At 38.3% G+C, this 14343-nt stretch overlaps 1 protein-coding gene and 1 long non-coding RNA gene across 2 annotated transcripts in view; one reads left to right on the top strand and one right to left on the bottom strand.

Annotated features, from left to right (window-relative positions):
• Positions 1-7438, top strand: part of plekhg5b (pleckstrin homology domain containing, family G (with RhoGef domain) member 5b) — a 79149-nt gene extending 71711 nt beyond the window's left edge. Inside the window, exons 12-21 of the mRNA XM_059332322.1 lie at positions 168-368; positions 1447-1557; positions 1669-1818; positions 2554-2691; positions 2808-2927; positions 3110-3242; positions 3392-3507; positions 3624-3781; positions 4187-5233; positions 5914-7438. Coding sequence (XP_059188305.1) covers positions 168-368; positions 1447-1557; positions 1669-1818; positions 2554-2691; positions 2808-2927; positions 3110-3242; positions 3392-3507; positions 3624-3781; positions 4187-5233; positions 5914-5923 — 2184 coding nt within the window. The 3' untranslated portion in view covers positions 5924-7438. The remainder of the gene's footprint in view (positions 1-167; positions 369-1446; positions 1558-1668; positions 1819-2553; positions 2692-2807; positions 2928-3109; positions 3243-3391; positions 3508-3623; positions 3782-4186; positions 5234-5913) is intronic.
• The window catches only part of LOC131971052 (uncharacterized), a 50938-nt gene continuing 38806 nt past the window's right edge, over positions 2212-14343 (bottom strand). Inside the window, exon 3 of the long non-coding RNA XR_009394340.1 lies at positions 2212-2897. This is a non-coding gene — a long non-coding RNA (uncharacterized LOC131971052). The remainder of the gene's footprint in view (positions 2898-14343) is intronic.

The following is a 14343-nucleotide window of genomic DNA, read 5'->3' as shown; positions in this document are numbered from 1 at the left end:
CTGTACTGAGATAGACATACAAAGACCCTCTTGTTAAAGTCTAGACACAAACCTTTATCAAAAACCCTGCGGTGTGCAAAGTGATAACCTTTTGCTTTAAAGGCTTTGTGTCAGTAAAAAAAAAGAAAGAAGAGAATCTCATATTTTTTCCGTGTCCCCCTCTGCAGCTGTTCCTGTGTGGGCTGCTGAACCTGCAGGAGAGCGGCCTGCTGACGGAGGTGGAGCCCGCCAAGCTGTTCAGTAACATCCAGGAGATCGTCCGCCTCCACACGTCCCTGTGGAACCAGGTCATGGTTCCTGTCCTGGACAAGGCCAGGGAGGCCCGGGCTCTGCTCGACCCCACCCACCTCCACCACGGCTTCAGGACGGTCAGTCGAAAGTTTAATATTATATTCCAGCATCTCCGCAGGTACCACAAAGAAAGGGTTATCAAGAGACTATGAACCTGTGGACTTATGAACTGATTAGTAATTTACAAGCTAAATTGATTAGCCTGGCGTCAACACACCGGCCCATACCTGCCACATGATCCAGATCTGCTCCAAATGGTCTTCCTTTTTTCCTTCCTTGGCCCGCGCTACAACTTTCCGCCAAGTGTCCTAAAAATTGGGCTGTTAGTTTTTCCATAATCCTGCTGAGGAACAAACCAACAATTCAAAGTGAAACAATTTCCCCTTGAAATTTGGGTATATGATTTAATGTTTTCTCTCTCAAAAGGTCAAAATAAACAACAAACTTCGAACTTTCATTGTAAATGCTTGAGGCAAGGCAGATTTATTCATATGGAAAGGACATTTAAAGAGCTTTGCAAAAAGCATTAAAAGGGCATATTTATAAATGAATACATAACTAAAAACACTCAGTACACAGCCAAGAGAGTCTTATACTTATTTTAAAGAATGTACTTGCAGCCGACCTGCAGTTTTCTGTGAGTTTCTTTCAAATATGTGCATTTTACAATAATAAGACATTATGATTACTTTTACTTTTGATTCTTTTAGCACATTTTGCCCCAAATACTGTAAAATTTTGAATAAAATAATTTTTAGAATGCGGATCACTACTTGTACTTTAATCTAAATACTTCTTCCACCACTGTATTTATGTATTCTGTCATATGTTTGACTCAGATAATCCTGTTTTGTATAAACGTAATAGGTTAGGTTATGTAAATACCATATACGAAAAGCCAAATGGTTATCAGACATAAATAAAGATGATTAGCTTATCTGAAACTGTACCTTAATATAAGCCATTACCCAGTAAATGTAAAAACACAGTTTAGAGCTGCAGTCTCTTATTTATTTTAGACTACATAAAGTTGTCTTTTGCATAATACAGTGTTGCTTTAGACTGAGTAAATATGACTCAAATGAGTAAATATGTTTTCCATCATGTTGATGTTGGTAATACCTCTGACGCATGTCTTTGTTTATGTGTGTTCAGTTTGGCTCCAGGTTCCAGCCCTACATCCGTTACTGCATGGAGGAGGAGGGCTTAATGGAGAACATGCGCACACTTCTCAGGGACAACGAGCTCTTCAGGACCTACGTCACGGTCAGTCCTCTCTTCTCTCTCGCCTCAAAGCTAATCCCAGATACCCTGAGTATACTTCTCTTCGTACTTTTGGCTCATTAGATGTTTCATTTCCTGTCTTTGTCTGTTCAGTGGGCAGAGACCCATAAACAGTGTAACCGTCTGAAGCTGGCAGACATGTTGGCGAAGCCTCACCAGAGACTGACCAAATATCCACTCCTACTAAAGAGCGTTCTCAAGAAGACGGACGAGCCGTCGGCCCGCGACATCGTCAACAGCATGGTGAGGACAAGATGTGACCGTGTACATTTAATCAACCACCTCACATTTGTGTTTGTGTATTTTTATTTTGGTCTACTTTACACTTTTACTGCACTACACTTCAGAAGGAAATAGTTTTTTACTTCACTACATTTATTTGACAGGTTCTGGTAGCCCCACAAACATTTAATGTATTTCTTTTTAATTATTGTAATTTCCTTGTAATAATTTAGAGGTTTGTACTGTTAGTTCGACAAACAAGCATGATGAAGGTGTCACTTTGGGTTTTGGGCAATTGTGACAGCATTTCTAACTATTTTGTGAATTTTCACAAACCAAACAATAGGTGGATTAATGGAGAACATATTCAGCAGATCCACAATGAAAATAATTACTTAAAAAACAAACAAAAAAAAAAACAAAACATCACTTTATTGAAGAAAATGCAGCAGTATGTTAACAAAGAAGAGACATTTTCAGTTTTTCCAGTGTTTCCACCTTCACCCCCTGCTTTTACATGAGTTAATTAATAGTAACCTAATGATTTAATAGTAATACAGTCACAGAGGACATTTTTTCTGCATCGAGTACTTTTACCGAATTCAGGATGTAGTATTAGTCCAGTGTGGTATTATTACTGAATACTTCCTCCACCACAGGGTAAGCATGAGGAAAAATGTATGACATGCTGGTTCTGTAATTGACACTTTAAACGTGCCTGAACATGAGTTTATTTCTGTGTTTTTCCTCCTCAAGGTGGCTGCAGTAGAGGGCTTCATCAACAGCGTGGAGTCCCAGATGCGACAGCGTCAGGAACAACAGAAGCTGGCCACCATCTCTGCCCGTATCGACTCGTACGAAGCCGTAGAGGGCAGCAGTGAAGAAGTGGAGAAGGTAAGAAACGATTTATGAGAGCTCCGTTGCTTCCCACATCTTCTTCAAAAGAGCTGTGTCAGATTTGAGACATCATGTAAGTTCCGGCCTCAAGCTTTTTGTCTTTTCCCTTTCAGATCCTCAAAGAGTACAACTGCTTCGACCTCATGGCTCCCATGAGAGGAATTTCACCGGAGGAGACTCGACAGCTGCATCTTGAGGGAGCGCTGAGGATGAAAGAGGGCAAAGACAGTCGGGTAAGTCTGACTCACATGACCGCTTGTAAACACACGATGAGCTCCTCTTATCTTTATACTCAACATCTGGTTTCTCACGTTCGCCGCACAGTCGCATCACATTTCTCATAAAATGGTTGACCTATAAATCAAAATAGAATGTGCTTCTGTCAGACCTGAGATGAGTTTTTTTCTCTCTGCAGATGGATGTCTACTGTGTGTTGTTCACTGACCTGCTGCTAATTACCAAGCCTGTGAAAAGAGTGGAGAAAGTCAAAATTATCCGCCAGCCTCTCCTCATTCACAATGTCATCTGTAAGGAGCTCAAAGATCCCGGTGAGTTCAAATAATCTTTTTCATGATTTAGACACTTTATTTTTGACCAATCTAAAGTCTTCAAATGACTACAGACATGAAAATGGATAATTAGCTGTAACTTTTTTCCAGAGGCTGATTTTTTGTGTGTGTGCATTTTGTCTCTGTAGGCTCATTCATCCTCATCTACCTCAATGAGTTTAAGAGTGCAGTGGCAGCCTACACTTTCCAAGCCAACAGCGCCACCCAGGGGCGAAGCTGGATCGATGCAATCTGCAATGTCCAGGTGAGAAAGCCAGTTCATATCTCATTAAATGTTAAACACATGGAGCTGATAAATGAGATTCGGAAACATAATGCTGTGGTTTACATAATTAATGTGGCTGTGTAATTAAATTGCAGAACCAGCTCCAGAGGCTTCGCACTGAGGAGACCCTTCGGCAGAAAAACAGTCTGAAGAGATGTACGGCGGGCGAGGAAGAAGAGGAGGAGGAAGATGAGAGCAGCAACTCCACCACCAGCTCCCCATGCTTAAGGCACAAAGAGCAGCAGAACTCAAGGTACTTCAGTCAACTGTAATACATTACTAATTAATTGGAATCTGGTCGAATGATGGCTTAAGCCTCCAATTGACCCAATTCAGTAAAGTTTAAAAATCTAAAAGAAATCGTTAAAAGTATTTTTCATAAGGAAAACAGTTTAAATTGTAAAATACAATTTAAAAAAAACAACAAGTGAATTATCGTCATTGAACCATGATCTGTGAGAGGTAAAGAACACCATTGCACTAAATATTGTTTGAAATGGTTAGTAATGGAGTTGATAATGAAATATTTTTTATTGGGAGTTTTTAGTTTCTGACACTTTTGGATAATTAAAAATGCTCCGGGACAAACTGACCCATGAACACTATTCATGAGAAACAGGCCTAACGATCCAGTTAACTAACCCGTTTCTCTTCTCAGTCACTCAGATGGTTCCACTGAGACCCTGTCAGTCATGGACATTGATGAACCAGGTGAATCTCCCGTCTCCAACATGAACCTCAAGGGAACCAGCATAAACCTTGATGTGGCTCCGCTGTCCGAGGTCCAGCAGTCCAGCAGCCCCCACAGAGCTCACTCTGGTGATTACTCTGAGCACAACCAGGAGACGAGGCCTGAGGGCGAGGAGCTGGACCCCCAGTGTCGCTCTCTCTCCATGGACAGCGCCTATGGTACCCTCTCCCCTGAATCCCTCCTGAGAGAACTTCAGCCGCAGCCTGGCCAAAGTGAAGGAGAGGAGGCTGAGGAAGAGGAAGAGGAGGAGGAGGAGGGGGGAGACAGGGAGGTCGAACAGGATGAGACGGAAATAGAGGAGGTAGAAGAAGAGCAGGAGGAGGAAGAGGAGGAGGATGCTGCCTCACTGGGGTCCCAGCTGTCAGTAGTCCAGTCTTCTAAACCTCGCCGGCGGCCTCATGTCCAGTCACGACTCCACTGCCTCCAGAGGCTGTCCACTCTGGCCATATCCCGCTCTGAGGACAACCTGCTGCAGCGTTTCCACGGAGACATCCCCGTATCCCACACACACTCACTCAGCTCCGAGGCGCAGGACCAATCACAATGCAGGGACATGGACACGTCTCCGCTGGCGCACAGTAAAAGCCTGACGGAGCTGGGCCAAAACTGCTTGGAGCTGTTTTCCAGTGACCTCGACCAGTCTGACGACTGCTTGAGCATTAGCATGCCCTCCGACAAACTCTGTGCCACCCTGAGGAGGGCGGAGGCCAGGCAGGGCCACACGGCGCCTGCTGGACCACAGGAGGGAAATGAGTCCCAAAGCAACTGCTCGGACGGGGAAACGGCGCCATCTGCCTGCTTAGAAAGGATTAACGAGTCAACAGCCACAAGTGATTCGGGGGAAATGTCACCTAAAAAGAGGAAATCACCGGCACAGCAGCACAAGAAGCTGACTCTGGCTCAGCTGTATAGGATACGCACCACTCTTGTCCTCAACTCCACACTCACTGCATCGTAAGTTATTACTTCTGTTACCAGGTTATGGATTCACTAGATTTAAAGAAGTCGTTTGATTAATTGAGAAAAGAGTATTAGTAGTTTTCTTGCAAAGTTCAATGAGAAGATCAACACCACTCATGTCTGTACAGTAAATATGAAACAATCGGTAGCTGTAGTTTTAACACTGACACAGGAAACAGTCAGACTGGCTCTCCTTAAAAGTTCACAAAATCTACCCACCGGCACCTTTAAAGTTCACTAATTAACATGCTATATCTTGTTTGTTCATTCCAATGCGGCCTCCCAAGGAAATATATTCAATTCCATAAATCAACAACATGTAATTTTAAACTTTGGTTTTTGTAAGGATAGGACAAATAAAATTCAGCGTCTTAACCAGTGACATATTTTGTTACTTTTGGGACAGTGCTTAGCTAGCTCTTTTGCCACTCTTTGTGCTAAGCTAAGCTAACTGACTGTAAAAGGCAAATAAGTGATTTTTTTTTTAAATGTTTAACTATTGTATGTCTGTGTGTAATAGTGGTCTAAAGTAGTTGTAATGTATATATGTCACCAAAAACGTCCTATTGTTGCATTATTCTCCGATTTGACGATTATATCAAGATCGGTTCTATATTTAGCATTTTCTTAATTAAAAGAATGTATATTAATGCTTGTTTTTCTGTTTTTTCCAGGGAGGTATAATAACCACTCTTCCAAACAACTGACCAGTGGCATGTGGAAATAATGAGGAACAACACTTGTTTTGCTTCGATGGACTGAATTTCTTGAGACACAAATGCACTCTCTCTCTCGCTGCCCTCTCCCTTCTGGTTGCTTTTTGGACACTGATCGTACCAATTTTTGCATTTGAACAGTTTTTTTTTCTTTGCTGTTGCATTGGTTTCCGAATTTCTTGAGTGGAAGGGAGAGGCAGAGAGACATAAACTGCTTGCACTTTGCAACGGAAGTAGCATTAAAGGGGCTGGGACCTTAAGGTGGACTGGGGGAAGTGTGCACCGGAGTAGAGGTGGAGCTGAATCTTCTCTGTCTCTGTTACGAGACAAGAAGAGAAGAACTAAGTCTTGAAAATGCTCTCTACAAATGAAAAAAAAACAGCACCTAGGACGTCCTCCTAATATTTATACTACTCCTGGTTTGCTTTAACAAAAGAAAAAAATTGCACAGTTATCTATGTTAAGTAGAAGAATCACTAAGGAGTGAATTTACCTTTACAGTCACACGATGAATTTATTGTTTGCTGTTTGTGTCTGCTCGTGTACAGATGTGTGTGAATGCTTGAATGAATGTCTAGTGTTTGAATGATATCATGGTCCTTGATTCCTGACTGAACCAAAACTGATTCCCATCTCCCATCTCCTGTGAATACGCTAACACACCCAAAGATGGAAGTAAATGGTATATTCCTTACAAAGAAAGTGCACCCTAAAGGTCCAATACAGCCAATGGCGTTTCAACATAGATATGGACTTCATTCTTTCCTTTAATCTTGGTTGAACTAATGAAAAAAGACTGAATGTGGGTGACTAATGGTGTTTTGAGGAATTTCCTGCACTATATATATATTATGGCTTGAGTACACAGACACTGTTGAGGCCTAAATGTATTAATACCACACACACAAGTGCACAAGCACGGAGGTGTTCATAGAAAAGAAAAAAAAGGAGTCTACACTTAAGTATGTGTATGTTATTAGTGTACACTAAGAGATTGAACAAAAAAGGTTTGGGTTGGATTATCTGTGATGAGTGAATCTGTTTGAACAGCTTGTTTTCCCCCAGGAGATTTACTTTACATTCACACTGATGTTCATCTTTTCAGACCAGTAATATTATTCCAAACATCGCCCAATTAAAATAGGTTAACTCTGATTACTTTGGGATTTTTTTGTTTATGTGTAATATTTATTATGCCTGCTATGTTTTATATATAAAGATATTGTTTATAATGTTTGCTTCCATGATTTGTACATTTTTTTGTTGATGTAGTCTTAATATTTTTTTTCTTTGCCAGGCATGAATGTGCTATGAACCAAAATCATGTGTTTCCTCTTTCAGGAATGACGTTAAAGTGTCTTACAAAATAAAAATGCTAAAATACTTTATCCCTCTTTTAATGGTTTAATCCATTGTAATGGAGTGATTTGAGGGGAGAGGCTGAATCTGAATGGCATTAAGAATTAAAACTACATGAACTGGTTTTACTGATCTCTCTTCTCATGTTTTAACACAGACAGCAGGTGGTGAACAATGTGTTCAGGGAGGTGAAGTGTGTCATGATGTAAAGCTGAGCCTATTGCTTGAGGTCAGATTATTATTATTATTTTGTATAGGTACAACAGTGTAAAGTATAAGAAAAAATGCAAAAATATTTAACAAAATGATATAGAATGTCAAAAAAAGTCACAAATTGTCAAAGTGAAGTTTGTCCAAAAATGCTTAAAAACACTTTGAAATAGTATATTGATCATGGTAATACTATAGCATGTCGATTTTTGTAAAAAATTGTCAAATTTTAAAATGCCTAAAAATGCTTCAAATGGATCAATTATAGTCTGTTGATACATATAAGAGCACAATATGGCCAGAAATTACAGAAAACTCTATATTATGGGATCTCTAAAAATGACCCCCTCGAACAAAATTCATATTTGTCAAAAACTGTCAAATTTTAAAATGCTTTAAATGGGTCAATTATAGTCTGTTGATACATATAAGAGCATAATATGGCCAGAAATGATAGAAAAACACCATATTATGCAATGTCCAAAAAGTGGAAAAAAAACAACAGCTTGTCCAAAAATGCCTAAAACATTTTTACATAGTATATTGATCATGGAAATTGTACAGTATTGTCCAAACATGCCATAAAAACACCTTATAATAACATGTCCAAATATTAGAGAAAAAAAACACCGTAGTATAGTATGTTGACAAAAAGTCAAAAATTGGTCATAGTGAAGTTTGTCCCGAAAAAGCCTAAAAATGCTTTAGAATATTATATTGATCATGGTAATAGTATTGTATGTCCAAAAATGCCATAAAAAACCCTTGGTAGAGTATGTCCATAAATGGAAAAATTGCCATACTCCAAACACCAAACTCAAAAATTGGTCAGTGAAGTTTGTCCACGAATGCCGAAAAACGATTTAAACTTCTTTTATCTCACATTTTCAGTATTAAGACGACATATTCGGGTTGCATCCAAATCTGAATAAGTGAATCAGTAAAGCCCAAAAGATATTTTTCCTGTTATTATCCGGGGGGAAAAAATTGACGTGTGTGCTACAGCCATATTGTTTGTTTAAATGATGAAAAGCACAGTATGAGGATGTGAAAATATAATTTATAATTAATCATATGCCACACAATCATATCACACGCACAAAAGTAAAATGTTACTAAATTGCTGTTTTTAAACACTTATTTAGGTTTATTCAGAGTCAAACAGCTCTCATCTGTTAATTTTAGTTTCTGGGAATTCATTCAGATCACATATCTTGTCCAGCTGTCTGTCTGGTCTGGCCTGTGGTTCCCAGAAAGTTCAAATCTCCACAAAGTGTCCGACACACATGTGGGATGTGACGCAGGGCGGAGCGGGGCCTGATGGGCCGCACTAACATCATGGCCAAGGTGTATTTACAGGTGATTATATCAGCTAATCGGTGGATTACAGCATGTTGAGTCCACACAAGCCCCTAAGCTGCAGAGAAAAGACAGTGCTGTCCCGTGGGATTTTCTGTTTAATCTGGTCCCAGAATGCAGCGGCCCCTCCCGCGCTCACATCTGGCCCGCTGGGATTTACTGTTGTAATCCTCCATTTTAAAACAAATTTATTATGCTTTAGCGCTGATACGCTGGACTTTAATTATTAAAATGCAGCTCTCTGTTTTAGCAATGAAGTAATTACACATCCTTGTTCTATTAGCCTTTAATAAGTAAGTAATGAGGTTGTGCCTCAGTCAGCTGTTGCTGCATGGAGGTCACTGGTCAGCTGCATCCCAAAGATTATTTACAGGTATGTGTTGTTATTGTTACCTGAAACCGATCTGGGGTGTTTAAACCAGATTTTTAATTCAAATTTTAATTTAATTCTTTATTTAAATAACCAGCAATGGACAAATACTAAACATACACTGATGTTTATCTAGCTATTTATTTTATTTTTATTCATTCTTTATTAAAATTATCAGTGATTGACTGTTACTGAACATATAGTACTATTAAGTTATTTATTTATTATTAATTTATTCAAATGAGCAGAAATTGACTGAAACTGAACATACAGCACTGATGGTTTTTAATGTATTAATTTTGAATTTTAATTTATTTTTTTAAAAGGGTCATCAATTGAGTAATACTGAGCATACAGAACATCACTGTAAATAAGTTATTTCTTTGAGAAGTCTATCTAACAAAAGTGCTAAATATTATCCATCTTTGCACACTCTCCCTTTTTATTTACATATGTGTCACATGGACTTCTCTGCATGAGGTCTGCTGGAAATGTACACTTCATACAGATGGGGCAGAGACGGGGTTAACACCACCTGCTGTGGCAGATGTCAAAAACCATGCTGTAAAAAATGTCCGATTAACACAAAGGGGCACTTTGGCAAATCCTGATTATAGGAGCACTTTCATTTATTAAACTCTGCCAATCCCCTGTACTCTTTTTGAGCGGGGATTAAAACCAGGTAGACACCATTGTCTGTTGAAACAATCCCTCTTTAAGCTCTAGCTGTTTCCTGGTGCCCTGGCCAGGCCTGGCTGCCTGCCTGTAATCTCAGTAGGGGCTTATAGGTCACTACAACCACTACACATTCCCATTCATCAACATCATCCCCTTTAGAGGGACTAGGTGATTGGATTTAGGACATGTTTTACAGGGGCAGAAAAAAAGAGTACAGTGAACTAAAGCGTGTTTACAAGAGCGGTGCTGTGAAAAGGCCCATGGGCGAGTGGCGGCCATATGGAATGGATAACCCTGTGAACATCTGCCCTCGATCAGTACCACGCACCGCCATTAGACTGGTGGGCCTGACCTTCACATGGTGCACAAGAACATCTGGTCCTTTTCTGCACCCATGGACCCAGCATGGGAAACAGCATTAAGCAGACAAGTAGCTAAAGAGGAATCCATATGGGACGTGTGAATTCCGCTTTGCATCACAGTGATGAGTGAGTGTTACCAGCACATTTCTGATTAATAAAGTAATTTTATTTGGAATAAATGCACCATTCTATAGATTCTTAAAGTCATTTCCATTTTAAACTTGACCTTATAAACCCAGTAACCTCTACCTAAAACACATTTTGATGAATATTGTATGACTTTTATTCATGAATAATATTTGTTAAAATTATTAAAATTATTTAAGATCATTTTTTAAGTTCAAGTTCTTTATCATATACTATACAACAATTACAGAGAGTGTTGAAAATATTAAAGCTTAGGCTCCCTCAAACAATGTAAAATAGATTATGCAAACTAAACAAAACAAAATTACAATCTAAACTAGGACTGCAAGCAGTACTGAACGGGCCCTCGCAGTACACACGTGTCGGGGCATGCTGCCGTTGGGGTGTGTGCGTTACAGGGGCCAGTCTATACCACCCCTATGAATTTCATTGACTTAAGTGTTATAGTGTGGCCACGGTACCAAATATGAAATTAGACTGCCACCACAGTGCCACCTAGGGGTCGATCAATAAAACCTTAAAGGGTTATCCTCAGGAGGGCATTGACAATAATTGTACCAAGTTTTGTATAATAATGCACAAACTATCCCTTTAATCCTCATACAGTGTCTGAAGGAGGACTCTTAACTGATATGTATAAGTTAGAAGAGGCAGGTAGCAATGGTGGAAAGTAACTATGTACATGTACTCAAGTACTGGACTTAAAGTACAATTTTGAGGTACTTTTATGTACATTTTATGTAACTTTGTGCTTCTACTCCACTACATTTTGAGGCAAACATTGTACTTTTTACTCCTCTACATTTAGCTGACAGCTTAAATTACTTCTCAGGTCAAGATTGAAAATGAAAAACATGATACATTTAAAATTATTACCCATTTTTATAAATTAAACCACTTAAAAGTTTATTAGGTTGTTAAAATGAGCGGAGTGGAGTCATTTCACAGTGTGGTATTAGTACTTTTACTGAAGTAAAGGATCTGAATACTTCTTCCACCACTGTCCTTTTTGCTTCTTTTTTTTAAACTTTTTTTTAAACTTTTTTTTAGAAACTTTTTTAAAACTTTTTTTTAAAACTTTTTTTTTTTTACTTTTTTTAAAACTTTTTTTTAACTTTTTAAAAAACTTTTTTTTAAACTTTTTTGTTTACTGCGCATGCGCGGGCCCGTGGCGCATGCGCAGTAAACAGCTACTGCATGCGCACTACGCTGCAAAGCCGCGCCTGCGCAGTGAACAGCGAGGACGCGCGTGCGCAGTACTCAACCTGAAAAGTTTTTTAAAAAAAGTTTTTAAAAAAAGTTTTTAAAAAAGTAAAAGAATAAGTAAAAAAAAGTTTTAAAAAAGTTTTTTTTTAAAAGTTTTGAAAAAAGTTTTGAAAAAAAGTTTTACAAAAATAAGTTTAAAAAAAAGATTTAAAAAAAGATTTTAAAAAAAAGGAAAAAAAAAAGTTTAAAAAAAGTTTTTTAAAAAAAGTAAAGAAGTAAAAAGGACAGTGGTGGAAGAAGTATTCAGATCCTTTACTTCAGTAAAAGTACTAATACCACACTGTGAAATGACTCCACTCCGCTCATTTTAACTACCTAATAAACTTTTAAGTGGTTTAATTTATAAAAATGGGTAATAACTTTAAATGTATCATTTTTTTCATTTTAAATCTTGACCTGAAAAGTAACTAAAGCTGTCAGCTAAATGTAGAGGAGTAAAAAGTACAATATTTGCCTCAAAATGTAGTGGAGTAGAAGCATGTATGAGGATTAAAGGGATAGTTTCTGCATTATTATACAAAACTTGGTACAATTATTGTCAATGCCCTCCTGAGGTGTGACTTATATTTAAAGTTTCATGAGTTTTGGGGTATGTTCAGGCAGTGAAAAATGCAATCATTTGGGTATGAGAATAAAAATAATAAATAATCATTCGAAATACAATAGGGACCTTGCAGGTCGTTGCCTGCTCGGGCCCTAACAATAAATAGTGCAAGTTAAAATTAAGGATAAAATATATAAAAAAATTAAACAAATATATTTGACAGTAACTGCAAATGATTAAACTGCCCGTAGTCCCCCATACTTATGGGATGATAACTTTGCTACGCCCATTACCAGATTCAATCAACTGATGGATGCTTCACACACATCTTCAACACGGCAGCTCAGGAGATCTATAAAATCACCACAGTTTTAAGGTGGGCATGCAAGATAAGTGTCACCAATTTAGTACCCTGCCCTTCTGTTGCTGAGTTATGGTGATGAATAATGACCAGAAAAGTGTTTTTGCAAAACATTATGATGTCACAGCGATCTTGACATTTGACCTCGAAAACCGAATCAGTTCATCTTTGAGTCTGTGTGGGTGTTTGTGCCATGTTCCTGAGATATCACGTTCAAAAGAATAGGATAAATTAAATAACAAAAACATGTACAGTACTGTGCAAAAGTCTTAGGCAGGTGTGAAAAAAATGCCTAGAAGAATAGATGCAGGTTTGAAGGCAAAGGGCGTTCACACCAAATATTGATTTTTCTTCTGTTCACTCACTTTGCATTTTGGTAATTGATAAAAAAAATGTAAACTTTCTATTTTTATTTTTTATTCTTATTTTACAGCATTTTTTCCACACCTGCCTAAAACACAGTACTGTATATTTATCAAAATCATTTTTTTCTTCTTTCCTGCAACACTAATCATCTCAAGTCCACTCTGAGTTACCTTGAGACCCACACTGGCAGTTGCCCAATTCCTAGGCCATCTACAAGGGTAAAATGCTATGTATCAGTATTAACAATCTAATAATATTATTATTAGATTATTACTTGCAGTAGAGAATTTTACATTTTTATGTTGTTACTTACATCTGGGGACTTCTTGCACAGGCCTGTTGGGACACCTTGACAAAAGTATTTCTGGCTGATGTTTTCTCTGTTTTGTGTTTTTTTTCTCTCCCCCCCACCCATAGCAAGGTGATAATGTATTGCCAGCTGCTCTCTGGCATAAATTCATTCCACAAAGATGTGGCATATGCTAGAGGATCAAATGTCTTTATCCTGGTAAAAGTTGTGTTGTTTTCTAAATTGAAAGAGCATAAGGTCCCACTTTCACGCGACAATATAAACTCCTCACCTCAATAATTGTATCAGCTTATAAGAAGCTTACTGTAATTACAATATTGTCGTCTTAGGGCGGCAGCTGAAAACATGAAATACAAATCACCCATTTCTAAATTAAATGGAAATTCGTTCAAAGAGAAGCTATACGAGAGGAGGACAGAGGGATTAACGTGTAAGTCCGGCACATTTAATATTTACAGCACAATCACACAATTAATCTGACAATGTGTTCTGTGTCTAATACCTGAACTGACTGGACCTTCACCATTATCACTGCTGTACGCAGGGGGGGCTCTGCGGGGGCTGTTTACAAGTTCACAACTTGTGATCCAAATGCAACCCATCATGCAAAGTTAAATATATTAATTTAAACCAAAACCAATTTTCACTTTTGAAAGTGTTATGATGTTAAATTGCTGTTTGGCCTCACTGTGATAACTGTGGTTTATAGATCCGGCCCCTAAAGCTATGGGGTCATGTGCAAAACCCTGCCCTAAAGTATTGCAATTTAATCAACTAGACACGATAGGGATAACTTGTGATGAATGCTTCTAGTTGTGAGATAAACGGTAGTCCAGTTAAAGTCCAGTTAAAGTAAACTTTTAATCAGATGCCATTGTTTTGCATGATCAAAGTTATCGTGATGACAGTGCTTTGATCCACTGACTTAAGGGTGTAAGATTTGGCCAGTTTTTTTTAGTGTAAATCATTGTAAGAATGAACTAATATGAAAAGTATGTGAAGAAGTGACCGTTTTCACGGTATGTCAAATACTTTTATGTATTGTTTTGCTCAACA

Source organism: Centropristis striata, chromosome 5 (assembly GCF_030273125.1).
Source record: "Centropristis striata isolate RG_2023a ecotype Rhode Island chromosome 5, C.striata_1.0, whole genome shotgun sequence".
Classification (NCBI taxonomy): Eukaryota; Metazoa; Chordata; class Actinopteri; order Perciformes; family Serranidae; genus Centropristis; species Centropristis striata.
Note: the sequence above shows the minus strand (reverse complement) of the source record. Positions and strands in the feature narration are given on the sequence as shown.